Here is a 26001-nt window from a genome sequence, read left to right as displayed (position 1 = left end):
GCCGAAATTTGATGAGCCGAAAAAAGTCAAGTCAAGTTTTAAGTGGCCATCGCATCAAAGCGTTTCAAAGCGAATCAAATCGGAATCGAATCGAAAACTGTGAACAGGTAAACACTCCACAGCTAACCATCTTAAAGATCTTCCACAATTTATGCCTATGATTATCAGGCCAGGTATACGCACTTTAACAAGCTCTTCGTAACGCCCAGCGCCCCCAACAGAAATGTGGAGGCTCTTCAAATTAATTTAACTATTCGAAATTAAGTTTTATGCTTCCAGTGAAAACGAATTTTAATTATTCTTTGAGAAATTACCGCTCAGAAAATTCTATTAAAATTTATTCAGCTAAAATTTGTGCTCTCCACAAGTGATCTAAAAAATGTTCTCACTTTTGCTATTAAATAAAAAGAATATTGAATAAAAAAATATTACCATGAAAATGAATTAGCATATAAAAGCACTTAAAGTGCGTTGTGGTTAGCTTAAGTAACGACTATGAGATACTCTGTATATTTATATAAACTGTACATAGCTGTTGTTCTGGAGTCTACATAGTATATACGAGAGCAGTCTATGTATATATGTATATTATGTAATAGATTATCTCAGAAAATTTCCATTAGACTAATGTTAAATACTAGGAGCTTTGTACTGTTTAATAATATGATAAGTATAAGTATAAGACAATGATATCAAAATATACCCCATATACTTACAAAACAACATAGTGTATTTGCATATGGCTAGAACTTCGATTTCAATTGAAACTGGAACTGGAGTGGAGGCAGCATGTGTCAGCAGAATCGAGAGTTAGGATCATTTGATTATGGAACTGACGTTGTCTGCATTGCAATTTGCTTGTTTTGTTTGCCCCGTCACGCAGGCACAGTTTGTTATTTTTTCTTTTCTTTCTTATGGGCTGGGCCGACAATTTGGAGCAATATGCAATGTCATATGGGCAACCCCCCTCCCCCTCCCTCGTGTCTACCTCTGCCTCTATCTGTGTCCCTGTCTATGCCCCAAAGAGTCGACCATAAATCGCGCTCATGTGTCCAAGCGAATTGTCAAATGTATGCGCTGAAAAGATCTTTTGACACCGTTCAGCTGCGCTACCCCAGAGTTCCGTAGATAATTTATTTGATCACGCTTTCCCAGACGAAGCGACGTTGACGGAAGCGCACGAATCGGCAATTCGCCAATTCGCCAATTCGAGATTTCCCACAGACAAAGTGAATCTCGACTCAAATTTGTTAGCATTAGACGCTGCGATCAACTGATCAACTGATCAATTGATCAACCGATTACTGATCGCAACAAGCGCTGAACGTCGCGCGGCCTTGACGCCTTATTAAGCATGAAAATGCGCAAAACAATTATGAACAACTTCCTCGTTGTTAAGGATAAGCTATAGATGACAGCCCACTAATTAATTCTAAACACTGTTTAAGAATTTCAATGATCAAAACTAGAAAATCAAATGAAAATTCCATTGAATTCGCTTTTCCACATGCCTCACACCAGTTTTAAAGTATTTTGTAATTTTTAAGTTATCTACTGCCTATCTTGATTCAGCCCAAAATTTTAATTTGCAATCAGTTTCTTCCGACTGCGCTATATTTCTTTTGAACCTCAATTTGGCAATAGAATGTAAGGAATGCCTTCGAAAGGCTTTTGCCCAGTAGGCTTTCCTTATAATTCGCCTCGTTGTACTTCAAACTCTAAACAGTTTACGGACAACAAGTAAATACATCTTGGCAATAAACAAAAATTTCTTGACACACATTTGTTGTAGGCAAAAATTATTCCAAAAAAATAATAACCATATAAGGACCATGTTCTCGTTTGCCTTTTGGAGGAACGAGGCCAAGAGGAACTCGCGCGAGAATGTCTCGCAAATCTGGAAGGATTTGAATGCAACATTTGTGACGTAAGCATAGAGAGAAAGAGCAAGAGAGAGCGAGAGAGAGAGACAAAGATATTAAGCTTGCGACTTCTAATGCGTGTCTATTGCAGCTTCCTCGGCTGGAGCTGGCTGATTTATACCATTGCAGTCATAATCATTTCCATTTGCGGTTACTTCGCCTACTGCGAAAGCTGCCGAAGAACTGAGATTGTCCGACGCAGACGAGTCGTTCAGCGAGCCCAGGAACGGTAAGGCTGAATACTAGGAAATATATATTTCTATAGAGTTAAGAGTCAACCTTCCAAAGGGACACCTTCTTATTCCTACTTACTGTTGATATCTTCCCTTATTTTTAGCATGCCCTCTCTCCTATTTAAATGTTAGATTCCCGAGCAAACTGAAATATTTTGAAACTCTGCAACCCATTTAAGCGACCCCATTTCAAAGCTGTTTACTTAGCTCTCAATCCCCATTTCTCTTTCATGCTAGCCATTAACTGCTCGTTTATCTCCATTGCAGACCACCTCAGAAGCGTCGCCCGAATGCTGCGTATCGCGATCATCAGATCTATCGACACATCATCCTCAGCGTGGCCAAGTACATGAAGAATCCCGAGGGAGTGCGGCCCTTCATCGACCACATGGACCATCTGTATCCGCTGCGGCACTCTCAGGCCGAAATGCAATTGAACATTGGTCACTCTGCCATCGAGGGGAATGCCGGTGCAGTGGATTGAGCAAGAAGAGAGCTTTTGTCATCTGCTGCTATTTTGATTCTATTTTCATTCATTTTCGTTCAAATTATCGAACAGACCGATTTAACCTGTAAATTTTGATAACCGCCCTTCGCCCCCCCCCCCCTTTTATGCCAACCATCATAGTGTTTAAACGAATACAAAATTAAAGACAGACGTTCGCCACTGTTTTCCATCTTCTGCGCACTCGCCGCAAATGCGGCCTAAAAATATGCAATGGCTATTTATAACAGCAGAAGAGTCGCCGCGGCGCGCCGCTTCCAGTCAGGCGACTTGGAAAGACCAACAAATATAAACAAATGCCATGTGCGTTACAAAAAGCTCGGCGAAAAAAGCGTCGCACATAAACTAGGCGAAAGCTCACACTCACACTTTCGCGTTCTCTCTCTCACTTTCTGTCTCTCTGCCTCTTCCTGTTGCGTGTTGTTGCAGGCGCACGTTCCAGCTCGCTTTCGCGTGCTCTCGCTCTCTTCTGGGGGCGTTAGTCCAATTGAAGTTCGATATACTGGCTCAGTCGCCAGTCAGACATTCAGCGTGTCGCACGTACGCACGCATCGAGCAGCAGCAGCAGCAGCAGCAGCAGCAGCAGTAGCAGCAGCGCGGGCGCGTTCAGTGGTTGTTGGAAACAGTCAGACACAAACACACACATATACTAATACACCCACATACAAGCGTACAGCGACCAGCAAACAAAATTTTCTGTTCTTTCTGTTCCGCTTTTGGTCAACAAAAAAAAACCGTTTTTCATTCGATTATACTCTTCAACTATTTTGTGTGTCAACGAGAAAAACGGGCGAAATAAAAGTAATATCAGGAAATGATCAAAATTTACAATTTTCAGCAAGTAAATTATGCAAATTTATTTAATTAACTTGTGAATAATTGAAAAAAAGAGAAAAAAACAGATATAAGTCAAGGCGCACACCTGCGCACATGTTACACAGACACTGCGTGCAAGTGTGTGTGTGTGTGTGTGTGTGTGTGTGCTCCTGCTGGCTTGTGTGTGTGTGTGTGTGTTGAAGGCTAAGCGAGGCAGCAGCAGCAGCCGAAGCACAAGAAAAGCCAACAAGTAAAACAAAAAAAAAGCCTGTGTGGCATGTGCCCCAAAAACATTGGGGCAACATCAATGCCAGCTAGCACGTGTGTAAAAATTCAATGAAAACTGTGAAAATTATACCAAGTCTCAGTGCTAACTAAATTGCAACCAAAAACTAAATGGAAAAGAATAATTTTATAAATGTTGAAAAGTGTTTGGGAAATATATTTTTTTTAATTTTTAATTGCTTAAAATATTTGCAAAAAAATTAGCGAACTAAAGTTTTAATACATTTTTTAAATTTTTAATTTAATAATTTATTTTATTATGAGAGAGAGAGAAAGTAGAGATCAAATTTATTATATGCGCACTATTTAAATGATAAACAACATTTTCTATATAACATCAAAACAACAAACTATACAGCAAATGAAAGATATTAGTGTAAAAATATTATGAATTTAAATTTAAATTTTTAGACACAAATATAATGATAAAAACACTTCTATTTAAAACTGCATAAATAAACCTTAGCCCCATCAATATCTATAGCTGGCGGATTAAATTTTCCTCAACTTTTTTATCAAGAATTTACAAAGGCAGCTGGGCGCCATAGCGTGGTTTTACTGTAGCCCGACAAAATCCCATCTAATGCCCCACATTTACATTTATCTAAATGTTATTTTAAGCCCAAATCTAAATAGTTTAAATAACACTTTGATTTTCTTATCTATAGTTCAACGTTAACGTATAATTTATTTAAATACATGTATTAAAATATTATTTGATTGATTTATGAGTGTGCGGCGCGACCGTTAATAAGACTCGCCCACGCACCTAGACATTTGATAGTTTTTTTCTGAACCGTTGCAGCCAAACAGCCAAGTGATAAAGACAAAGTGTTCAAGACAAAATGTAATAAATATATAATTAAATATACAACAACAAAAACACCAATAACAACAACAGCAAACGAAAACCAAATCAAATCAGAAACAAAACAAATGAAATTATATATAATAATAATGTTGAACAGCACTCAAAAGATGTCAAGTCAAAGGTGAGTATACAACACTGGCTGCAGCCATAGACACACCTAGAAACATGTACAACACACATACACTCACGCACACTCACACACATACACACATCCTACCTCAACAGCAGCTAGCGAAGCAACAAAGCAAAACATAAACAACCCCGAAATACCCACAAGAGCCAGAGCCAAAGCCAAAGCGAAAGCCTAACGGTTCTAGCTGTCAAACGCTGCGCAGCAGCTGCGTCGCCGTCTCTGTAGCTCTTGTGCAGCTGTGCCTCAAATAGGCAGCGCAAACAAGCAAATTTACTTGAAAAGCTCAATGCAAAAAATGTTTGGCTAGCAAGCAGAGACAGAGGCACAAGCTAAGGTAAAAGCAGAGGCAGCTGGCAGCGGCAGCGGGCAGAGCAGAGACAGAGGCACAGACAGAAGAAGAGGCAGAGGCCCAAGCTAAAGCCAGCTGGCAGAGGCTAAGGCAGTGGCAGCGCAGTCAGCAGCTAGTTGAGATTAGCAGCAGCCAAAGCCAAGTCGCTGCGTAAATATTGGAAAGCTCATTTGAGCAGCGCAGCTTAAGTGTTACATTTGCTCTCTCACACACACACACACACGCATACATGCATGCAACTTTGACAGGCATTGGGCTTATCAATTGAAGCAGATTAAACAGTGCTTGCAAAAGTACAAATTTTTGTTAAATATGTTTAAAATATAAGAAAAGCGCTAGAACTTTAATAAATAGACGAACTTTTCGTATTTAGATAATTCGCTTAAACTCTATATCTATTATTTAGGGATATTGCATGCGTATCCTTTTCTTTCGCTTCGCTACATTTTATGAACAACTTTTGTTTTATAGGCAATTTGTCTTTTGTGTGGCAGTGCGGGAGGTGGGGCGCTGGAGATGAATGGGTGGGGCCGTCGTGCTACTGTCATAAAATTGAGCCGAGCCCAGCTGAGTTGCTGCTGCTGCTGCTGCCTGCGTGTCCTTGCGTCCTTATCTATAGACGCTTTCTTCGGCTTTCTTTGCTCGCCCGTCAAGTTGTTTATTTTGTCGTAAATTTTTTGCTCAAGGACGCACCACCGACAGGCCGACTGAGTGAGTGAGTGAGCGAGCAACCGCCCGCCCGTATCATAATCATGAAACAGACATGGGCCACTTTATCGATCACACAATGGGAAATTTCACACCTTGCCACCGGCTGTGGCGCCACCAGCTCAGCGCCCTGCGCCCCACGTCAAGGTCGTCTTTGCTTGCCTTTTGCATAATTCAAGGGTCTTCAGATCGAAGCTCGCTTTCACTCTCTCTCTCTCTCTCTCTCTCTCTCTCTTTCTCTCTCTTTGCTGCTGGCACAGTTGCAAGTTTTCACACATGGCTGGCTGCATGCAACATTTTGCGCTGCGCGTCCAGCGCACAAATTGCATTGCATACTTCAAGGCTGGCCTCTAATTTACATGCCAAATGGCGCATGCCGCACACTCTGCCCCGCCTTTGCCCCGCCTTTGCTCCCCATTTGGCCACACATTTCCCTCTTACGCTTTTCAATTCCACCGCCGTTTTTCTTGTTAGGCCACCCTTTTGTTCTTATTGCCACATTTATGAGCTGCGACGTAATTGTTTTTCTTTCCACCCACGCTTTCAATTAGCCCAGCTGCAACACAATACTGCATACATATGTATGTGTATATGTATGTGTATGTATATATGCATTTATATATATGTACATATTCATATGTATTATGCATGGGTTTTCCAAGAGTGTACTTGCCATTGCTCAGAGCGATTAAATAAGTAGAGCACAAGCTTAACTAATTAAGTAAAAAAGAAATAGAAAAAAATTGTTTATTTTACTTTTAGTATTATCTATGCCAATAAATTGAGACTATATAGTTAAATAAAAGAATAAGTTAGCTTAATTAAATAATATATATATTATTTGTATAAAATTCGTAATGTAAAAAAAAATTTGTTCAGTAATAAATAAAAACATATACAAATATTATTTTAAAAATAAAAAATTTATATACTTATACAATTTTTTTTAAATATTTTTTTTTTTTTTATAAAAATAATTTATTTAGCTAGTTATTGACAAAAGATGTACCATAAAATTTTGTGCAAGAATTAAAAAAAAAAATGAAAACAAAACGTAAAACATTTTTTATTTAGTAACTTATTGGTTATGGTTACATTTTTGTTAAACAAACAAATTTAAAAAAATATATATAAAAAATATATAATAAAAAATATATAATAAAAAAAAAATATAAAATTTATATAAAAATATATAACAATTTTAAAAAAAATATATTTTTGTAAGTAAATTATTATTATTTTTATACCCTGAACCCATTGAAAATGGGAAATCAGGGTATAATGGTTTTGTTAAAAGTATGTAACAGGCAGAAGGAGGCGTGGCAGACCCCACAAAGTATATATATTCTTGATCAGGGCGACAAGCTGAGTCGATTTGGGCCTGTCCGTCTGTCTGTGTCCGTCCGTCCGTCCGTCCGTCCGTCCGTCCGTCCGTCCGTCCGTCCGTCCGTCCGTATGCATGAACGCGTCGATTTCAGAAGATATAAGAGCTAGAGACTTCAACTTTTTTTTAAAATGTCCGTACATATCACGCGCAGATCGAGTTTATCACTAAAAAACGATAACTCATTCCGATACTTTTTTATCGATAAAAAACCTTATCGAAGATCACTTAAAAAATTATATCTCCTACATCTTTCAAGCTAGAGTCTCCAATTTTAAAATGTATATAAAGATGTATTTTATACAATTTCGGTTTTTGTTAAAATTTACCCCCACCCCTAAATCCACCCCCTCACCCTCATCTTTGTAAAAGTCGTATATCAAATACTAGAGACTTGTGCTTCGGTATACACATACATTTTAACATTATGATTACGTTCTGAAAGTTTCATTATGATCGTACGTCTAGAAATTAAATTATTCAACAAATAAGTTATCATTATATTGCCAACACTGCAGCGCAACCCAAGCGCAATCGCCTGTATCTGTGAGTGTGTGTATATGCGTGTGTTTGTTTGTATGCGTGTGTGTGCGTGTGTTTGTTTGTATGCGTGTGTGTGTGTGTGTGTGCGTGTGTGTTTGAAATATCAGTTTGAAATATCAGTTGCTTGTAGGGTTCAGGGGATCTCGTAGTCGAGCAGTCTCGACTAGAGCTTTCTTTCTTGTTTTATTATTCATTTTTCTTTTAATCAAAATGTTTTTTTTTAATCACATTGTTCAATCAAAACAAAAATGGAATGTAAACAAAGTTGATTAATGTCGAGAATTCAAGGCGAGGAATTTATAGATCTTTCTGCTTAAATTAACTTTGCCAACTTATTTTTAAATATTATAAAAAACATACTTAAATTTGAAAAATTTATGCTCTTACTAATTCGAACAGTTAAATGAAATTGTTTTGCTATAATAAATATTAAATAAATATAATCACAATAAATAATATGAAATGCGTCTTATATGGTTTCTAAATATTTTGACATATATAGCGCGCACTTCTAATTTTATAGCACCAAATGTGCCCTTTTGGATATTTATCATAATTAATGTTTACAAATATCCACTTAATTAGTTATTTCCAAAGTGTTTAACCACGAATGCTTTATAGATAGACCGCAGCATAATATGCCCACACTTAGCTGATCAAATCGTAGCATATGTCTCTCTCTATATATACAGATATGCATGTATATATATGTATATAGCTCATTTATTATATATGTGTATATATATGTACATGTATGTGTGTGTATATTCATGTGTCTGTCACATATTCTCTGAGCTGAACGCGCCTACGCCAAGATTTACGACCGCAACGTGTGTTTGGGCCACGTCGCGTGTTCTGTTCCGTTCCCCCTCTCCCCCCGGCTGCGGCCAGACATCTGTTATCACTGAGCCGCAAGCCAAAATGAGAATTAGAAAGTGAGAGTAAATGGTAAATACATAAAAACAAAAACCAAACACATACATATAGAGTATATATATGATATAGTATGTACACATGCCAAACAACCGAGTGCTAAATATAAAAACATGTGGGAAAAAAACCCCAAATACAATTCGGCTAAGTAGAAATTGTGGCAAGATTTTTTATGGAATTACGTATGGACTATGAAATTCTCTATATATTTGTGAATTTTACGAATTCCAAGGAATCTATATAGAACATGAGCTAATATATGAGGCGAATATATTAAATTTATAGATGTAGATGATATTTGTCTATAGATTTTTGAAGTGGTTCGTAATACTTTCACTTATTAGAGTGAAATATGGCTAGAAATAACAGAGAATCTATTTTAAGCTTAGCATCTAATCCATTGATTGATTGCTTGACTGATTGAAGAGCTAAACAGAGGGAAAACTGAAGCACATAGAAAGCTAAGCAGGTTAAATTTTGAGATATATAAACTGATTGAAGCTTAAACTTAATACATATACATATTTCTGATTGTTTGATTGATTGACTGATGAATCGACTGTTTGACTGACCGAAGAGCTAGACAGCTTGACTATTCATATCAGTAACTGCCTCACATAGATCAGCGGAAAAAAACTACCCGAGCTGCCATAGACAGCAACTGACATCTCATGACGTAATGGAACTCAATGATAAGCTCCCTGGAAAGTTCTTTAAACGTTAAACGATCGACGACATTTGACAGTCTTCAAATGACAGCTTCGGATCTTTTTTTGGGTATATTTCCGCTTAACTGAATCACAATACCAGGGAATCGTGTAAAGCCCAATTAATGACAGCTACTATGTATTTATGATCGTAGTCGAGCAGCTGATGGGGCCGTGACTTATCATGCCCGGCTGTCAGTTGGCGCTGGAAAATCGCATAAATAGAAACATTTATTAAATGGGCGCTCGAGCATTGGCCAAAACATCAAAACAGACAAACGACGACGTCAGCTGTCAAGCGGCGCTGTCTGTCACAGACGTCGACTCCAATGGGGGAACTATTTGACCAGACCTTGGCCACACCCGCAACTAAATGTCAGCGATAAGACGAGGGCTGGCCACACTGATTTATATAATAGATATGTAGGTAGGATAGTTACTTGAATAGTGGCTAAAACTGCTGCAGCGCATTGGCCCAATGTCAAACTGTGCCACATGCCACAGACACATGCAGCAGGAGACGCGCCATAAATTGCAAATGAAATAGAAGTAAAGCGACACAGCAGCGTCCTCTCTCTCTCGCTCTCTCTCTCTCTCTCTTGCTCTCTCTGTTTTTCACTTCTTCTTAGCTCACTCTCATCCTCTTTCTCTTTCGCTCTCTTTGTTACACAATTGGCAATGGCAGCGCACAGTTGATACGAAAACCTCAGCGCTGCACCGTGAGCAAAGTGCAATGAGATGTGAGCAAAAATATAATAGATTTTAGACACAGCTTGTCCTTGTCTCGTTTGCTTATTCTCTGGCCTCTGTCTTCATTTCGAACTTGTCTGTCGCTCCTTTTCTCTCTCTCTCCCTCTTTCTCAGGCTTTCTCTGTCTCTTGGTTTCTTTTGTCTTTTGCCTCCCTCTTTGACATTCTCTCTGTCATTCGCTTTCACTCTCTCTGGCTTTCCTTATGTCTTCTCTCTCTGTCTCCCTCGCAATCTCTCTGTCTCTCCTTCTGGCTGTCTCGTTCTTCTTCTTTCTCTCTCTCTCGTTATTTCTCTATCTCTATCTTTCAATCTCAATCTCTGTCTCCCTTTTTTATTTTGTCTGTCTCGTTCTTCTTCTCTCTCCCTTTCTCTCTCTCTCTCTCTCTCTCTCTCTCTCTCTCTCTCTCTCTCTTTCTCTCTCTAGCTATTGACCTTTCTCTCTTTTCTTTCTATCTATCAGTACTTCCCTCTGTATATCTGTATTACGCTCCTACAGTATTTCTCTATATTTCTCTACCCTTCTCTCTTTTTCTGTCTTTCTAAGTTTTATCCTCTTCCTTATCGTCCCTCCCCTCTTTTTGACTTTCTTTCCCAATCTCTTACTGTCTGTCTCTGTCTACTTTCTAAGCCTTTTCTCCACTCTTCGTTTCTGTCGCTCTTTCTCCCTTACTTTTTTTTCAAACTATTTTCTCGCATACTTGTCCCACTGTGCTGCTCATGCAACTCCTGCCGATTGTCGTGGCGCGCTTTTCCTTTTGCCTGAGGCTTATCAATCAAATGACAAATAATAGCAACAAATAAACGGGCTGCAGCTATTGCCAGCCACAGCGACAACAACAATTGACAAATTGATGCATTGGCATATTGATTGCACTTGCGCTGGCTTTCGCATTGGCTTTGACTCTGGCTTTGGACGCCTTCGCTGAATGTCAAGTTGCAGTCAGATTGTCTGTTGTTGTTGTTTAGGAACTGCTTTTTTATTGATTGACTATATATATGTATATATGTGTGCATGTATATGTGTATCTCTGTGGGCGTGTACTTTTTATAGCCGGCATCAGGACACAATTGTCCTTAGCCTGAGCACAAGTTTCATTTATTACGCATACGTCGCATTGGCCCAGCGACGCGCTGCGAGCTGTCGCAACTAATTTACGAAATTTTCGCAGCGATGCAACACAAAACGAAAACAAACAACTGTAAAGCGTTTCCAGGGAAATCAAAACAAGAGGAAAAAACCGTAGTGAAAGAGAGCAAGCGAAAATTATAATAATAATAAAAGAAAACTGCAAATGGGAATAGAAAGACAATAAAGCCAGCTAAGGACGGGCGCGTCGCCAAGGCGCTGTGTGTCCTTGGCCAACAACAGCAGCAATAAAAGTGGAACTGGAACTGAAACTGAAACAGAAACTCAGCGAGCAATTGGGGCAAACAAACGAATTGCGTATACGCCGCGTTGTATGCATAAACACACGCACACACACATACATACATGCATATACATACATGATATACGATGGCAGAGCAGCTATTATATGCCTTTGACACGCCCACGCCCCAAAAACAACAACAGGAGACAAAAAAACCCATAGCAAACACGTGAGCTGCGTGGGTGGGAGCGAGAAAGAGAGTGCGAGAGAGTGTGAGCGAGATGGCGCTTGAAATTGGTTTAGTTTGGAATGGACTCTGTTGGCGTAGACAAAACTCAATTTTGTTAATTACTGTATAATCATTAGAGAATAATTATTTAAAAAGCTAAAGGTAATACGTTATAGCAAATACAAATTGGACTTGAACAAGGCAGAGTGCAGCAGAGTGGGGAGTGCACGACTAGTGGATACCCTTGCATATAGTATGCAGTGTAGGGATGTAAATCCAATCAAACAATGATTCTACATACATATACATATATATACATATACATATACATACATATACATACATATACATACATATACATACATATACATACATATACATACATATACATACATATACATACATATACATACATATACATACATATACATACATATACATACATATACATACATATACATATGCATACATATACATACATATGCATATACATACATATACATACATATTCATATACATACATATACATACATATACATACATATACATACATATACATACACATACATACATAAGCTATACATGCATATACATATACATACATATACATATACATACATTCACACACATACTTTTGTTTCAGTTAAGAAGTTGTATAAGTAAAAAATGTAATGCATTTTTTTAGCCTAAATAAATTTAGTCAATAAGTTTTAGGAAAAATAATATATAAACGCTAATTTAGGATTTCGGGCTCTCAGATTATTTGCAGAGTATTCTCTAGTCAGTCACAGCCATTATTTCTTGCTTAATTTTCAATCAGCACTTTGCCAACATTTTAATGCAATGCGGAGACAAAGTTTTGCAGCCAAGTTTTATTTTGGCTGCACTGCAGGCTCCAGGCTCCAAGTCGTCCGCATGCCGCATGCGGCACATGCAACAGGCAAAGGGGTAACTGCCGCCCTGCGGCATTTGCAGCTAGCAAAAGTTCTTAAGCCACGCCATGACGCGCTGCTTCCCAGTTGCCGCGGCTTTGTCCGCGGAGACAATTCGATTCGAGCGAACGGCAGAGCGGAAACGCAGGCAGAGCTGGCTGCAGGCTTTGTGCCTAAAAATAAACAGCATTAAAAATAGATGTGGCAACGGCAGAGAGCAGCGAGTCGAGCGAGTGAGTGTGAGTTGAGCTGCTGTCCAACTGGATTGCACGACTGACAGTTACCCTATAAGCAGTGCATAAGTTGAAATAAATGGGAATTCAGTTATAAAAGCTGAGCATTGTACAAGAATTGATATTCTTATAGGCAACATATCGATATTTATCGAGATATACATATATGGCATATTATGCAGAAATCAAGTCTTACTACACTCTTTAAAATATTCCTAGATTGTATAAAAGATCATTGTAATACCAAAAACTAAACACCTTAAATATCTTTGGATTATATACAAATCAATGGCATATCGATATTTATCGATATTTTGAAAAGAGACAGCTTTTATGTTTGAGTCATGTCTGGGTGTATATAGCCAAGAATTACGACTAAGCTGATTTCTTTTAACAATCAACATTTATCGATATCAACGATAACAAACAGTTTTGTGTTTGCAAGTAGCAGCATTCACTATATAGTCTAGCAGACATTATAAATCTTAAAATGTTTTATAGTTATCCTCATAGGTAAATTTTGTGGAATATTTTAACAGTCGAAATTTATCGGCATTGCCAAAACAGCAGATTTATTGTTTATACGTGTTGGCTTTCAAGCTGAAACTATTCCTACCTGAACATATCACGAGAGAGTTAGCAAAGTAAACCCAGTTACCATCTCTAATTTAATGTTTCAACAATCGATATTTATCGGTATAGAGCTACTATTACATAGACACGAAACTGTTGATGAATTTGTAGTTCTGCCTTCATTTCAATAGCCAAGGCTAATGTACTCTCTTGTTAAGCAGCGTGCAAGCTGATACACAGAAGTTCAGTCAAACGTATATACTCTCTTTTCACATTGTGCACAGGGCATTGGGTAGTGGTGCCGCCAAGGTAAGCGCCGCGGGTTGCTGTGCCTGCGCCACTGGCACTTGCTGAGGTCATGCTTATATAAGCCTGACGTGATGACGTCGCTCTGCCCCAAGCCAACCCCAGCCAATTCAGTCCGGTCCAACTCACCCCACCCCGCCCCAGTCTCTTCCACTGCGACTGCGACTGCAGTTGCAGCAGCCTTACCTCCTGCTGCGGCTGTCAACGTCATCAACTGAATAGACTTTTCCTCTTTCCTTCACACACACACACAGATAAATATATGCATATATATATATATTTTATATACTCTATATATATATATTTAAGCATGCATTCGCCTTGGCCTTCGCTCGCTTTGCTCGCAATTTGCTTCTATTATTATTATTCTTTTTTTACCGTTAGCTGGCATGGGGTGGCGGGGGGTGGCTGGCTAACCACCTGCCCATGGCATTTAAATATAATTTTATGGCGTCGTCGTTCCAGCTCGTGGCTTTCTAAATCACTTGACTGTGGCGTCATGTGCTTACCTACATCTCCCCAGCTCTCCAGCTCTCTGTCTCTGTCTGGCAATCTACATCTCACTCTGTCTCAGACTACCTCACTCTCGATATCCTTGCTGTACTCTTGTATCTGTATCTTTCGCATTCGCTCGCGCCATAAACACGCATGCGATACATATTTTATGGCTGCACACACACGCACACACACACACACACACACACGCACACATTTAACTCTTTTTATTATACGCTGCATTACATTCGCGCGCATTTATACAGGAACTTTTTTTTTTCGTTTTGTTCTTCACATATCATAAATCTGTGCAAAACAAAAACTTATTTCCATTTTATGTAGCCTACTTTTTGATGTTATATAAGGGCATGTGAATAGCAAACTAACAAAACTGACATGCTCTATTGTCGAGTCCGTTAGCTTTGCTTACAGTTATGCAATACTTCATAAAGGTATTCCAGTTTGTTGAGCAGTAGTATGAATGGACTTTAGATACTATTTTTAAACTCAATCGCTCAACAGCTCCATAGGAACTGAGCTTACGTAAGTGCTATTAATATAGAACTGAAGAGAATATGAAGAGGGGATAAGCGAAACATGGAAAAGAATAGAAAAAATTAGGATTTACGAAAAAAATAGCAAATTGGAGAAAGCATAGCTTGACGGAATGGAAATGAAAGAACAGACAATAGACATAGACGGAGTCTGATCTTCATCTGAATCAAAAATACCTATACCGTTGAGTAAGCGTAATAAAAATTTGAAGGGGAATGGTAAAATTATGAATATATATAAGAAAAAAGCAGAAGAGTGAAAGAAAGAGACGAAAGTAGATGGCAAAAGAAAAATGAGAATCGATAGTTCTGCTTCTCTTGAATCAAACAGTATAGTTGAGTCTGCAATCGGCCAAGTAATACCCGAGCTAGAGGGGAATGGTAAAATTATGAATATATATAAGAAAAAAGCAGAAGAGTGAAAGAAAGAGACGAAAGTAGATGGCAAAAGAAAAATGAGAATCGATAGTTCTGCTTCTCTTGAATCAAACAGTATAGTTGAGTCTGCAATCGGCCAAGTAATACCCGAGCTGCAAAGTTCAAGAAGGTATAAAAAGTGTTACGAGTCAGCTATCGTATAAGAAGAAAGCGTGAGTTAGAAAAAAAGTAAACAATTATGATTTCATAAACCCGCTTTGATTGCTGCTCACCCAACTCCCGTGTTTGCTGTGTAATTTCCAGCAGTTCCTCAATGTAGACTTAGCCCCCACTCCCGTTCCGTACACCCCCTCATCTATCATAAGTGCCTGGGCGACCTTTGAGCTCACAAATTTATTGAGTAACTCTCACGCCCAGACTGTTTGGCAATCAAATTGCCATCAGTCTAACTCTAGACACGACTAGCCGCTCTCCCTCTCCCTCTGTCTCTCTCTCTCTCTCTCTCACCCCTCTCTCTCTTTCTTTAGCTAAAATGCGCAAAAGATTTCGCTTAATTAATCATTAATATGCACGCGCCTATTGATTTTCTGTTGTTGTTATTGTTGCTCTTGGGTTCGCTGAACCCCATCCGCTAATGTGCCACGCCCGCCCAGCCCCCGGCCAGCAGGCGGCAGCTCCCGTGGTGTTCAGCTCATTATGCAACGGTTTAGTTGGCAGCACACAATGAGCGTTATTGCCATTTGTAATTGGCAGCAGCTGCCACAGCCACAGCCACAGCCACTTCCCCTGCGCACCACCCCCTACCCCCCCTGCCTGCTGCTGCTGCTGGGGCGTCGCGTTGTCGGCGTCCATGAAATCGTTTTGCGCAAATGACATGAAAGCCAAAGCCGAGCCAAACCCCAAACCCAACCCCAACCCCAACCCCAACCCTTGCCTTACCTAGCAGCAGTCCAGCCCAGGCCCCAGCCCTGGGTGGCTGCAGCTTACGCAATGATTGACAAGCTGTGCACCTGTCGCGGCGAGCTGTTTGCTCCTTCTGCAGCTTAGCCAAATGCAATTGTTATTTATCACCTGTCGAGCTGCCGAACCATTGCGTCGTTAGCATTAATTAAATTACCAAGTTGAGAGACGGGCATCGAGCAGATGACAAACTTGTTACAGTCTCTATCTGCCTCTCACTCTCTCTGTCTCTCTCTCTCTCCGTCTCGCTCTGTCTCCATCGTTTACCTTTCAACTCTGGCGCCCGGTCTGCCGTCTTTTAATGGCATTTGATAATGGGCTTCGCTGTTTGTGTTTGTATTTGTGTTTTTCTATCCATCTCTGTCTGTGTGTGTGTGTGTGTGTGTGTGTGGAAAATGGCGCAATGACGTCGTCCAATGATGCTGATGAGCCAACGAGCTGCGTGGGTGGGCCAAAGTGTGGGCTCATTGAAGGGAGTTTAGTGAGCAGATGAAGATGTAGCTAAATATACCGAGATGGGGCAGCGACTGGCTAAATGGGTGATCGATGGCGGAAAGCACTAAGAGGAAAATAGTGACAACTGCTAAAGAGGAAAGAGCGTGTATACAGTTTGACAGCTACAGTATAGAGAGCAGTAACTAAAACTAATTGATACATACAACTAATTTAGCTAAAACAAAATTCCACAAATGCTTCATGGCTCATAGTTAAGTGCTGTACAGTTTGGCAGTCATTGCTTAGATTATGAGCCATTTATGGGACGAGAGCTGAGTCAGCTTTACAGCGCTTACAGTTTGAGAGCGACAAAAATAAGTTCATGAAAACTCATTACTTCAAGTAAAAGTTATTAAGTTCAAGTAAATCGAAACGATTCTCAGATTCTCTGTGCAACTTGCTTCAAAATCGTTACAGTTTGACATGCAGTGCATGCCAGTTACAGTTTAGGAGTCTCTGTGATGGTAAAACTACAAATTTTACAGCATGCAAGCTACAGCTGCTCATTGACAGTTTGACAAGCATAACTAAGCAAACACAGTTTGAGAGCCATAGATAGTGCAGCAGCACAACTTAAGAGCAAACAACATAAACTAGCGCTAAACTGGAGATTTTAAGCTCTAGCAGTCCACTAAAAGTTTGAGAGTCATTGACAGACATCACTGAAAAATGTATTTACTTCCTTTATAACACAGTTCATTAAAGCAAAGCAAACATACTAAGTGTTACAGTTTGAGAGTAACCGTGTTAAACCTACTTCAATTTTATGCTACAAACTCTAACAAAGAATAAATACCAAACTAAATCGGCTTTTGTTAATTTCAAGAGTCTTCACATATGTCCAGACTCTCTTTGGAGAGCCTGTCAAACGGCGCAACAGTTTGAGCAGCACTGAGTGCGCATTGCTATTGTGTTCGAGTGGCTGCTTTGACAGCGACGCCTCTCAAACTGTGTCAAGTGCACAATGCAAAGTGGGTCACTGCAAAAAGCAGCACCAGCACCAGCTGGGCGTGGCACTCACAGGGGGCAGGCGGCGTAGCAGTCAAAATGCTCAAACTGTCGGGCAGGATAAGGACGCTCTTATGTAAAGGATTTTATGCAGGACTTGACTCTGAAACACACTTTGTTTAACGGAATTAGGCAAATTTCATTTACAATTTAATGGAAATTTAATATAAAAATAATTTAATTTAATTTTTTATAAATACATATATAATATTATATATGTTTTAAATTAAATAAATCTCCATTATATAAAGTTCACAATATATATATAAAATATATTGTGAATTTATATTAAAAAAAATCGCCCAAAAAATTTTTTTATATATTAAAAAAAATAGATACCTAAATTTCGTATTTTTATTCCATTTTAGATGCGCACAATTAGCTTAAAAAAGTCAACGACAACAGCAACAACAACAACAACAATAACAGCACGCAGAGCAAATAAATAAATACAACAACAACAACAGCCAGAATTTACAAGCAAAAGGATAATCACAAAAAAGCACGACCGTAAAATAAAACTAAACTTAAAAAAAAAAATTAACACAAAATTAAATTAAAAAAAAATAACCCAAATTTTCAACCTAAAAACGTAGCACATCAAAAGCCTTACAAAAAATATTTAAAAATAACAGAAAAAAATAAATAAAAGGGAAAAAACTTTTAAAAATTTGTGCTGTGCTCTTAATTAATAAATTAACTACTTAAAAATTCAACAACAACAAAAAAGTGTTGCAAACGTAAAATTGAGTAAAAAAATTATATAAATTACATTTAATATTATTATATTAATATTAAATTTAAACTTAAATAATAAATATAATCATTATTCTTCCACTTTAAAGTTTCAAAAAAAAAAACAAAAGTAAATAAATAATTAGTTTACAAATTTAGAAAAAAAAAAAACATAAAAAATAATTAAGGAAAGTAAATTTATATATTTAGAGCTATATAGATACATATATATTATATATAATATATATACATATATTCAAACCTTTTAGTAGTGCATGAAAAGACATTAATAAAATTTTTAATTAAACTTAGCAAAGAGCGTTGTGAATTTAATACCAAAAAAAAAAAGAAAACTCTTCAACTAAAACCACGTCGAAGCATCAACCAAAATACGGTCTATTAGTAGTTTTTAACGGTAAATTTTAAATGCAACTTTTAAACGAGCTTCAGCGCAAACGAATTGCAAAACACAAACCAACCACATTCACCTTAACCTTAAACTTGGAATAAACAAACAATCCACGAAAAAAAAACAAAACTCACGAAAAAAATTTGTACGTCGACGCCGACGGCGACTGCGACTGCGACAACGACAGCGACCTTGTCCGTGCATTTGCATTTAGCTTTTTTGGGCTATTGCACAATAGAGGGCGCCACACGCTAACTGCTGGCCGTCATGACAGGAAGTGAGGTAGGCGGCTTACGTGTGTTGTTGGCCTTAGCATAACCTTAAGCCTCCCCACAAACATACAAACACACACACACACACATACAACCATATCCACATCCTTCGCTCCCCACACCACCCGCTCTCTCACCTGCTTGCAGTGGGCAGAAAAATGCAGGAAATGAGCTACCTGCAGGATAATTCCAAATTGGAGGCACTCACCAAAGCCGTACTCATCTCCATACTGGGCGTGGCAATTGTATTATCCAATTTGCTAATCATCGCCACCTATGCAAACTTCAAAGGTAAGCTTAAGCTCACATTCCACACACTCACACACACACACACATGAACTTACGTTCCACATGCTGCGCTCTCTTAGGTCCCACAGAGGTCATCAACTACTATCTGCTCTCATTGGCCATCGCGGACTTGCTATGCGGCCTGCTCGTCGTGCCCTTCTCAGTCTATCCCGCTCTAACGGGCGAATGGATGTACGGCGACATCGTGTGCCGTTTCACCGGCTACCTGGAGGTGACGCTGTGGGCCGTGTCGGTCTACACGTTCATGTGGATCTCGGTGGATCGCTATTTGGCCGTGCGCAAGCCGTTGCGCTACGAAACGGTGCAGACGAAGACACGGTTAGTGATGTGCAACAATAACCGATAGTCGATAATCGAATTACTGATTAATGCCATTTCTCTTGCAGCTGCCAGTGCTGGATGGTCTTCACATGGATATCGGCGGCGTTGTTGTGCTGCCCGCCGATACTCGGCTACACGCAGCCGATAGTCAATAATCTATCGCACATCTGCATGCTCGACTGGGGCAACATGGCGGCATACAGCGCCACGCTGGCAATATTAGTGTTAGGTCCCAGCTTAATATCGATAGTACACAACTATGGCTACATATTTGTAATGATGCGTAAGATACGATCGGGCGAGCCGATACATGATAAAGAATATGCAACAGCATTGGCTGAAAATTTATCGAACCCTAGTCATATGATGTCATTCGCATTAGTCTTTGCATTCTGGATGTCCTGGCTGCCATGGATATTATTGCGACTATACGAGGTGGTCATGGGCGAGGTTATCCAAAATACTCTTATCAATTTCGCTGTCGTCTGGATTGGCATATTGAATTCGTTTTGGAAAATTTTGATAATGTGCAGCATGTCGCCCCAATTTCGTATCGCATTGAGAGTATTTTGTTTAACCATTTGCTGTAAGACTAAGGGCAGATTGCAAGCGGAGCTAATCGGGTTGGACCCAGATGACTAGAGCCGTTAAATTTTCAAGTATAAATTGGTTGTAAAATGCATCTCTCTCAATATATATATATATACACACATATATATGTATAGATATATGTGAAATTCATCTATATATATATATATATATAGTTGCCCTACTAACTGAACCGTACTTGCCTCTAGGCCACATGGTTGCATATTTAATGGAGTGGCGGGGAGTACGCCTACCCCCACTTCCACTACCCACAATACCCAAAACCCACTAACAACAACAACAAAGAGAACACGAACACGAACATCTAAACAGATTTGAAAGACATATTCATTTAGTAGCTCGTAAGCTTTACAATTTAGTAAAAGTTTTTTAAACATAAACGCAAAGAATTATGTTACGAATTCGAGGGATTTATTGATATATATGTATATGTATTATTGTGTATTTATGAGCTTATATCTGTATGTATATAGCGTGATACATATCTAGCTATATACCCATATAGACAACAAAATCGATAATCGATAGTCGATAGACGATCATCGATAATAACAACTAATGCCTAGTCTACTTCTGTATTCAACTTATATCACAAGAAAATTCTATTTCTATTCGAATTGACCGCAGTTCCGTTACCATTTCCGTTTCCGTTTCAGCCCGCAACTCTATTGAAAAACCAAAAATAAGAAGCAAAACAACAAATATCTAGACGCTTGGCGTTTAAAGCTTTCGAAAAGTCCATATTCAGTAGCATTCTAGAACCTAGTTTAAATACTTAACTTAATAAATGCCAAAGAGAGAAATGGAGAGAGACACCAAGTGGGCGGGTCATCGTGAGCGTAGTTAAAAGTTTGTAGTTCCACAAGTTCCACGCGTTCCACACGTTCCACATCGATCAACTTTAACAGAACTTAGCTCAGAAATCGGAAAACCAACACGAAAAACACATTTCCAGTAGAATTAGCGCTAAATATATATAATTAAAACAAAATAAATAAAAACGAGAGTATAGACGAGGATAGTCTGAAGAATTAGTGACTGCAAATATTTATATATTAAATGTATATTAACTTGAATACAAATTTATTTTGATTTTGCCCCTTCGAAAGTCGTAAATTTTTCAGACTTGCCTCGTTTATACATTTAGTTTGTAGTTCAGATATACATATATATACTACTATATATAGATATATATCTAATGCATACAAATCGTAAAATCTAGTTGATTAATAATTATAGTTAATATAGTTTAATATTAATTTAGTGTTAATTAGTTGAATTCACATCATGAATTATGTATTATAAAAACACACACTCACACATCCACATATTACCATATAGATTAGCTGGTTTTCTGAGTTGACTGGCGGCACTTAAGCAAATCCTGGCCACAGATTTTCAACAGACTGTTGCGATTTTGCCTAGTTCCCTTAGTGGGTTAAATTCAGTTTCTATAATCTGCGCCGTCTTTTGCTTAAGTGCAGCCAGAATTTCTTGTTATTAACTCTTATTGTGAAAACACCCACAGAGACATACAACATACGTATATGAATTCATTGTAAATTCATTTGCAATCATTTATTAATGTTAATTTTACAAAATGTTATCGAGATTTTTTGGCATGTAAGCAGTGCAAAAATTGTTAAGAGTAATGTATGTATATGCGTATATATAAATTATATATACATATAAATATATATATGTGTATATGTGATCATCAAATTGAGTGCAGTAAATTAAAGAGTAAATGGAAAGGTAAACACAAACTTGTGTTTTCAATTAAAAATTCAAATTTGCCGCGCTGTATTTGTGCTTTAAAAAATACCAAAATAATACCAATTATATAGCTGCGGCGTGAAGCAATATTAAGGGTCACAATATGCACTAACCACAGAGCATCTGGCATTGCCAGATCTGGCGGCTATGGATAGCAGAAAAGTATCGATGTATTTTAATGTACCGATACATTGGTCAACAAGCAACAGCTGTAACAAGTGGTTTTAGCAAGAAAGTTTGTTTACTTACTATTTTCTATTAATATTGAAATGGAACATCGCAAGGACAATCCTGGTGCCGTGCAATATGGAAACTTTATGAATTATTATCAATTCAATTCAGCCACTGAGCGTGTTAAGTTGTTGCCCGACAAAAATATTTGGGCGCCACCGAAGCAGCAACAAGAAATGGCAGCAAATAAAAATAAGCCCTATTTGGTGCTAGATGTCGGCTGCAACTGTGGCGTCTTCACGCAGCTGTTACATAGCTTTCTGGAAGAACAGCTACAACGGCCAGTCCATGTCCTAGGCGTCGACATAGACGAACGGCTCATCCAGCGCGCTAAGCAGGAAAACACGTGCGATGAGAAAATAAACTACTTTTGCGGCGATGTGATGAATGCGGGAAACTTTGATGAAATCATTGCAAACTACCTGCAGCAACAGCAACGCACAAAATTCGATGCTATTTGTTGCTACTCAATAACCATGTGGATCCATCTAAATCATCACGACAGTGGCTTACAGTTCTTTTTGAGTAAACTGTCGAACCTAGCAGAGCTATTTGTAGTGGAGCCACAGCCGTGGAAATGTTATCAGACTGCCGAACGGCGCTTGAAAAAGGCGGGCGAACTGTTTCCCTTGTTTTTGGAGCTCGAATGGCGCTCCAACGTAGAGCAGCAGATTCAGAATTATATGGAGCACGAGCTGGGAAGGCAAAGAGTTTTCGAATCCACGCCCACCAAATGGCAACGGAAAATTTGCTTCTATCGATGAAGCTCAATGGATGATCTCTTGGATTACATGGACGGCGCGACTATTAGCAGCCACAATAACATTGCAGTAATGTAAATGTAATTCTCAGCGCTTTGGACTGTTAATTATTGGAAACTCGCCACAGCTGGAAAAGAGTGGAACTCTTAACAGTGATAACAATCTTTCAAGTGATTTGGTTTATAACTTTAATCAAATTCGAATGTTGAGTAAACATAATACAAACTATGAATAGCTTCAATAAACAAATTTAATATAAATAAATATATCCATAAATAAATGTTTAAGGAAAAGGTTACTCTATTGCTACTAGGATTTTATATGCAATGGCAAAGAGCTGACGCGCTTCCTATTTAAATATTTGCCTAACAGAACTATGTTAAAAGACATCGATGACTATCGCACATAGTCACATACTCGATTGGCGCAAGCAATGGCGCACAAAGTATTAATCGAAAGAATCGCTTATTGTCCGACCACCACAATCTGTAGTGTAGACAACAACAAATGTGTAAGCGGTTGTCTAGGAATTGCAAAAAGTGAGTTAAAAGTAAAATAATAATAAAGTTCAATCGGCACAACACTGACCAGTGTAATGAATTGCGTCTTAACATTATGGGTTCGCAAAAACAACAACGAAAATTGCAAAAAGAAATCAGCAACGTGTAAAAATAAGCGTGCGGCCAAACGAAACTTGTTCTGCTTGTTTGTGTTCTATTCGCATGGTTACTTCAACTAATTAGTCAAGCCTCAAAATGCTAAAAGGTCTCACATGCATATACATATATTTGTATTTATGTATGTGTTTGTCTATTTTGGAATCCTGATGTTATTCCAGTGAAGCACAAATGTAAATATGTGTATGTGTGTGTGTTGAAGATAATGGCCATAACCTTTGGCCTTTTGGCACTTGTTGACAAAAGTAATTTTAGCTGCTTCCAGTTCCAGACGAAACACAACAGCAAACATTAGCTTTAAACAGGGCTCAAACGCGCTCCCACTCTTCCAGCCCCCCTTTGCACCCACACGCGTTTACTTTCAAGTTATTGTTGCCAGCTGTTTTAGCATCCACAACAATGGCTCTGTCTGTGGATGGCATGTTGCACACACGTCTGTGTGGATGCTGACCTGTTGTAATTTGTTGTTGCTGCTGCTTGTGTATGTATGTGTTGCTGGCCAGCTGTTGAGTCTGCTTGGATCCTGTTTAACTTCACAAAAATAATAGACAGATATACATACATATGTACATATGAATGTACGTGCGCACGACAGCATGTGTGTGTGTTAGTGTTATAAAACGGCATTTGCTTTGGCTTCGGTTTGCTGCTTATTTACATGCATACAAACATACATACATCATATGTATCTACATACTAATGTATATCCTTCAGAATGTCTACCCTGTCACGCAGTGGCGCAAAGTCATATGACAAATTCTGCAATCAAATAACCAATAAATTAATTAACAATAAGAGCAGCTCTGTTGATTATTTGTATAAATAATTACATATACATACATATGTGCTATGATAACATTTATACGGCAATTATCTATGCATTGCCCACAGTGTGTGCTTCATCGCATACAAAACACAGCTGTAATTGTTGTTGTTTTTATTTGCGCTTACCAATCCTTTACCCTGCACAGAACACACGCACACACAGAAACAGAGTCTCAACATGCATACACACATATCTGCGCATATACATTCAGCACGTACACACACGCTCTAACACCAATACATATGGCGAGGGTTCGTTGTGGACTCCATTTGGCTTCGCTTGGGCACTTGAATTGCCGTCACCTTCTTCATCGTCGTCGTCTGTCTTTCCAGTACCTTCGTGCAGCGCAATACGCGCGGTGTGTGTTGATTCGCGCAGAGTTTCTTATTTGCCGCCCGCTCATTAATTGTTAGTAATCCAAGCAAACGAATACCAAAAAAAAAAAAGAAATTTACAAATAAAAATGAAAATCTCCATGCATATATAAATAACCATAATCAACCGCACACAAACAATTCATATATTAAAAAATTCCAACAACAACAATCGTTGCTAAAATCTTTTCTTCTACTCCTACTCACGCTCTTCTCTTTACAGTTTTTGCAATATGTTGGCGCAGGTTCAGCGAAAAGTATGCGAAATACAAAAATGTTATAAATATAAAATGCTATAAATATGTGAAACTCCAAAATAAGAGAAAATCAAATGAGTGTGTGTGTGTTTGTGCCTCAGTGTGTGTATGTAATCAGAGTGGGAAAATGTAAAAAGCAAATATGCGCGCATTTTGTGTCTGTATATGGTTGAGCGTCACGCACACAAATGAAATAAAATCCAAACAGAGCAAAGTCAAAACTCTGCCTAACTTCCCTCGTCTCACTGCACCGCATCCTCCCCTACCTCTTCCTCTGTGACGGCGCTGTTGCTTTTTGGATTTTATTTGTCGCTTCTTCGTGTACACCCCCCACGGATTTCTGTTTTTTCTGTCTTTTTTTTTGCAATACCAAACAAATACAAAAGTAAATCAAATACAACGAACGAGGATTCTGTTTAGTTTACCGTTGCGTAGCGCATGTCGCGTAGCAGTAGAAATAGGCTACAATAAAACTTCGCATTTATCAACGTTTTGTTTCTTTTTTTTCTCAATTATTGCAGCCCGTGCTCGGCCACAGTTCAGCGTTTGTGTTACCAGCGAAATAAAACATGCATTTTAATCATTGCAAGCAAACTAATTAAAAGCTAAATAACCAATTTAAAATATATTCAACAAAAATAAGACACAATGTGAGCATGTATAATGTGAAACTTAGGAGTTAAGTGCGAATTGTCTGTATTATTTAATTTATGTTCGATAAGTTTGCATACAAATACAAAAAAAAAAGAAACCCCTTAAAAATATTTAATAA

At 38.5% G+C, this 26001-nt stretch overlaps 3 protein-coding genes and 1 long non-coding RNA gene across 4 annotated transcripts in view; all 4 read left to right on the top strand.

Annotated features, from left to right (window-relative positions):
- The first annotated feature begins 1676 nt into the window (after window positions 1–1676).
- Window positions 1677–2827, top strand: LOC108652114 (uncharacterized). Its single transcript, XM_018102199.3, has 3 exons — window positions 1677–1927; window positions 2014–2151; window positions 2423–2827. The coding sequence occupies exons 1-3, from the start codon at window positions 1833–1835 to the stop codon at window positions 2637–2639; spliced, it is 450 nt and encodes a 149-aa protein (XP_017957688.1). The 5' UTR covers window positions 1677–1832; the 3' UTR covers window positions 2640–2827.
- A 149-nt stretch (window positions 2828–2976) lies between these two features.
- DopEcR (G-protein coupled receptor DopEcR) lies at window positions 2977–21003 on the top strand. The gene is made up of 6 exons (XM_018102197.3): window positions 2977–3726; window positions 4567–4753; window positions 18041–19098; window positions 19236–19379; window positions 19457–19715; window positions 19784–21003. The coding sequence occupies exons 4-6, from the start codon at window positions 19247–19249 to the stop codon at window positions 20358–20360; spliced, it is 969 nt and encodes a 322-aa protein (XP_017957686.1). The 5' UTR covers window positions 2977–3726; window positions 4567–4753; window positions 18041–19098; window positions 19236–19246; the 3' UTR covers window positions 20361–21003.
- A 1272-nt stretch (window positions 21004–22275) lies between these two features.
- Window positions 22276–23359, top strand: LOC108652113 (putative RNA methyltransferase CG11342). Its single transcript, XM_018102198.3, has one exon. It carries the CDS (start codon window positions 22373–22375, stop codon window positions 23096–23098), a length of 726 nt encoding a protein of 241 aa, XP_017957687.1. The 5' UTR covers window positions 22276–22372; the 3' UTR covers window positions 23099–23359.
- A 532-nt stretch (window positions 23360–23891) lies between these two features.
- The window catches only part of LOC108652116 (uncharacterized), a 67880-nt gene continuing 65770 nt past the window's right edge, over window positions 23892–26001 (top strand). The window contains exons 1-3 of the long non-coding RNA XR_001925601.3: window positions 23892–25006; window positions 25196–25229; window positions 25751–25879. This is a non-coding gene — a long non-coding RNA (uncharacterized LOC108652116). The remainder of the gene's footprint in view (window positions 25007–25195; window positions 25230–25750; window positions 25880–26001) is intronic.

Source organism: Drosophila navojoa, chromosome 4, assembly GCF_054131105.1.
Source record: "Drosophila navojoa isolate 15081-1374.11 chromosome 4, UAZ_NAV_1.0, whole genome shotgun sequence".
Taxonomy (NCBI): Eukaryota; Metazoa; Arthropoda; class Insecta; order Diptera; family Drosophilidae; genus Drosophila; species Drosophila navojoa.
The sequence above is the reverse complement of the archived record's forward strand: the minus strand, read 5'-3'. Positions and strand labels throughout refer to the sequence as shown.

What these genes read in the sequence shown, in the direction of transcription:
- LOC108652114 (XM_018102199.3), top strand. Translation starts at nt 1,833, where the DNA reads ATGTTCTCGTTTGCCTTTTGGAGGAACGAGGCCAAGAGGAACTCGCGC. An exon ending in TTGAATGCAACATTTGTGAC is followed by an intron (nt 1,928 to 2,013) that starts GTAAGCATAGAG and finishes TGTCTATTGCAG; the next exon opens with CTTCCTCGGCTGGAGCTGGC. An exon ending in GTTCAGCGAGCCCAGGAACG is followed by an intron (nt 2,152 to 2,422) that starts GTAAGGCTGAAT and finishes TCTCCATTGCAG; the next exon opens with ACCACCTCAGAAGCGTCGCC.
- DopEcR (XM_018102197.3), top strand. Translation starts at nt 19,247, where the DNA reads ATGCAGGAAATGAGCTACCTGCAGGATAATTCCAAATTGGAGGCACTC. An exon ending in CACCTATGCAAACTTCAAAG is followed by an intron (nt 19,380 to 19,456) that starts GTAAGCTTAAGC and finishes GCGCTCTCTTAG; the next exon opens with GTCCCACAGAGGTCATCAAC. An exon ending in ACGGTGCAGACGAAGACACG is followed by an intron (nt 19,716 to 19,783) that starts GTTAGTGATGTG and finishes TTTCTCTTGCAG; the next exon opens with CTGCCAGTGCTGGATGGTCT.
- LOC108652113 (XM_018102198.3), top strand. Translation starts at nt 22,373, where the DNA reads ATGGAACATCGCAAGGACAATCCTGGTGCCGTGCAATATGGAAACTTT.